This window comes from Tupaia chinensis, unplaced genomic scaffold (genome assembly GCF_000334495.1).
Source record: "Tupaia chinensis unplaced genomic scaffold, TupChi_1.0 Scaffold000333_1, whole genome shotgun sequence".
Lineage (NCBI taxonomy): Eukaryota > Metazoa > Chordata > Mammalia > Scandentia > Tupaiidae > Tupaia > Tupaia belangeri.
Window position 1 is genome coordinate 1446871 of NW_006159827.1, and position 2778 is coordinate 1449648.

General features: G+C 60.8%; 2 protein-coding genes across 2 annotated transcripts in view; both read right to left on the bottom strand.

Annotated features, from left to right (window-relative positions):
- The window catches only part of IL17RC (interleukin 17 receptor C), a gene marked incomplete in the record, with an annotated part of 19812 nt that extends 18642 nt beyond the window's left edge, over positions 1-1170 (bottom strand). The window contains 2 exon segments of the mRNA XM_027773241.1: positions 511-532; positions 827-1170. Of these exon segments, the coding sequence (XP_027629042.1) occupies positions 511-532; positions 827-931 (127 nt within the window).
- Positions 1171-2036: 866 nt separating this feature from the next.
- Positions 2037-2778, bottom strand: part of IL17RE (interleukin 17 receptor E) — a 16694-nt gene continuing 15952 nt past the window's right edge. The window contains 4 exon segments of the mRNA XM_027773272.1: positions 2037-2205; positions 2457-2559; positions 2590-2685; positions 2688-2775. Of these exon segments, the coding sequence (XP_027629073.1) occupies positions 2037-2205; positions 2457-2559; positions 2590-2685; positions 2688-2775 (456 nt within the window).

Sequence of the window (2778 nt, forward strand, 5' to 3'; positions counted from 1 at the left end):
TGGAGGGATGGCCACGCCGCAATCCCTTCTTTTCCATTCTCCTCTCGGGATCTTGGGCATGCACACACACGCACCCAGCGTGAGTTTTAAGCCACCGGGTCCAGGACGTGAACCGCAGTAGGCTACGTGGGAGTCCAGCAACATAGCCATTACACTAACTGCTGGTCCTCCCAGTAATTCTTTTTTATTTATTTGTTTGTTTGTTTGTTTGTTGTTGTTGTTTTTTAAGAGAGTTTTTTGCTATATGGTGCATGCGCTCACCAGGAAGAGACAGCCAGAGAGACAGAAAGTGAGAAATCAACCCCCCAGGGGGGTTGGCCACGCCACAATCCCTTCTCCTCCGTTCTTCTCTTAGGATCTTGGGCACGCACGCACATGCACCCGGCGTGAGTTTAAGCCGCTGGGTCCGGGACTTGAACCGCAGTCAACTACATGGGAGTCCAGTGACATAGTCATTATGCCAAGTGCTGGCCCCCGAATAATTCTTTTTTAAAAAGTGGGGATACTCACCCCAGAGGTGGCAGGAGAGGCCCTGGAAAGGAGGGAAAGGAGAGTCAATTTCATGTCTCCAAATCTAACCACCTTTCCTTGCCTGAGAACCCCACCCCACCCCAGCCTGCCTTTTTCAGGGGCTCCAGACTACAAGCCACTCCCACAAGGACACAGCAGCCTTTGCCCCTTCAGTCTCTTCCCCCATCAGCACCAGACAGACCAGCCAGGGCAGTTCTGGCATGGCGGTGGCGGCAGTGACAGCCAACCTAGAGCTTCCATCCACCACAGATTGAGTCCTGAGCCTTTCCCAGTCCTCCCAGGGCCCTAGACTCACCGGAGAGCAGTAGGCAGCGTCCTGAGACCCCACGAGCCTCTCCAGAGAGAGAACGGCAGGGCTTCGACCCAGAGCCAAGGACAGCAGGAACCAGGGCATAGGCATCTTTTAAGTGCCAGGGAGCACTCAGGCCTGAGGCCCAGTCCTGCCCCCCAAGGGGGGGGCAGAAACCCCACCCCTGTCCCCACTCAGCCCTGTGTCTATCGTGAGCAGGGGCCAGAATCCCCCGTGCCTCCCAGGGTTTCAGCGCTGGACAGCTTGCGCACTCCCTCTCCCGCGAGCCCCGATTCCCGATCCAGCTCCAGCCCCAGTGCTTTCGTTTTGGCTCTGGGCAGGCAGCCGGCTATCCCGCCCCGCCCGGTCCCTCCCACCGACACCAGGCCTGGGAGCCAGCGACTTGGACTCTCCTACTCCTCCTCTGCTGACACCTGACTGGGAGGGGCCTTGGCAGCAGCTGGCTCGGTAGGGGTGCTGTTACTCACCCCGGCAGTCCCCAGGCTGGGCCCTGACTCAGTGCACTCCAGCCTGGACATTCTGGGGGCGTTTGTTTCCCACGTGATCACTAGACAGTCCCTGGGATACTGGGGACCCCAGGTCCTTTCACACAATTCCTTGGGCCTCAGTGACACTTTGTGGGACAGGCTCTAAAGGCAGGGCCAAGGGGCGCCGGAATGTGGGCGTTCACCACGGCTTGCCCAGGCTCTAGTGTGGACGGTCGGGAAGCAGCAGGCAGACAGGGATCTCTGTGTGCTGGTACCGTGGGCTGGCTCTGTGAGGGCACAGGCACTACCCTTCTGGGTTTCAGCCTATTCCTCTCCTCTTGAAGAACCGCAGTGAGGATGGAGATCGCGTCCCCATTGCCTCTTGGAGACATGACTTGTGAGAATGTGAATGCGAGTGTCGACACAGAGGATCCGGGCCCACAGACGGATCTGTAACTCAGGCAGGAGTGTGCTGCTCTTGCCCCCAGCTCGGAGTTGCAGCCACAGGAGAGCACACGTGCACGGCTGTCTTAGCTTCTGGAACGTGTGCCTTCATTCCTCTTTCTGGGTCTTACTCTCCTTGTCCTGCCCACTCAGAGCCAAAGTCTCTTTCTCTGGAAAGAGCAGGGCCTTCTCTGGGAAAGGGAGATTCCTGGCCCTGGAGGGAGTTTTATTCCAACCCCCCTGGACCTACACTCTTCCTGAACACCTGCACCCACCTCTCCGGCCTAGGGCACGGCCTCTGCAGACTGCTCTTGTCCTGAAGTTTCGGAGGGCAAGATGGCCCTGTCCTGCCCTGCAGCCATCTGAGCAGGGGTTGGAGGGGCTCTGAGTAAAGGACCCTCGGCCTCAGCATTCGGAGGGCGGGCGTAGGTATGAGGAGGAAGCTGGGCACTCCTAGAGAACGCAATGGGAGGCAGGAAATAAGGCTTTCCAGCCAGTAGTCCTCCCGAGGCACCCCAAGGAGTCCAGAGTGGAGGCACATTTTGGGGTTCCACCAAGTGCCTCTAGGCGCTGCGGCCACAGACTGGGAGCCAGTGGGGGAGCTCTGCTGCGCCTTGGTTTGCAAGTTCCTCGGCTTCGCGGTCCAGCGGGCCACACAGCTCCAGGAGGCCCTGCATGCACTGCCGAGTCTCCAGGCAGCTGACCCTGGTGGGCAAGACTGCGCCTCGAGGGCCTGCAGCAGGCGCGGTAGGTCGCGCAGCAGGCGGTAGCGTGGCAGAGCACGCCAAGGGGGAGGGACGTGGCCCTCTCGCCCCGGTACAAAGGCCTCCGAAGTACGCGAGCAGAGCAGCAGCAGCAGGCGCGGGGCGGCACCGAGCAGGGCACGCAGGGGCGCGGCGCTGGGGTCGGGACCGCGGACCAGTGTCGGGCGGTGCCGCTCCACAGCAGTAGCACTGCACCCCTCTCCCACGCCACGCGAGCCCGCGCCGCCCAGAGCCACGGCAGGGGGACACAGGGCGCCAAGCG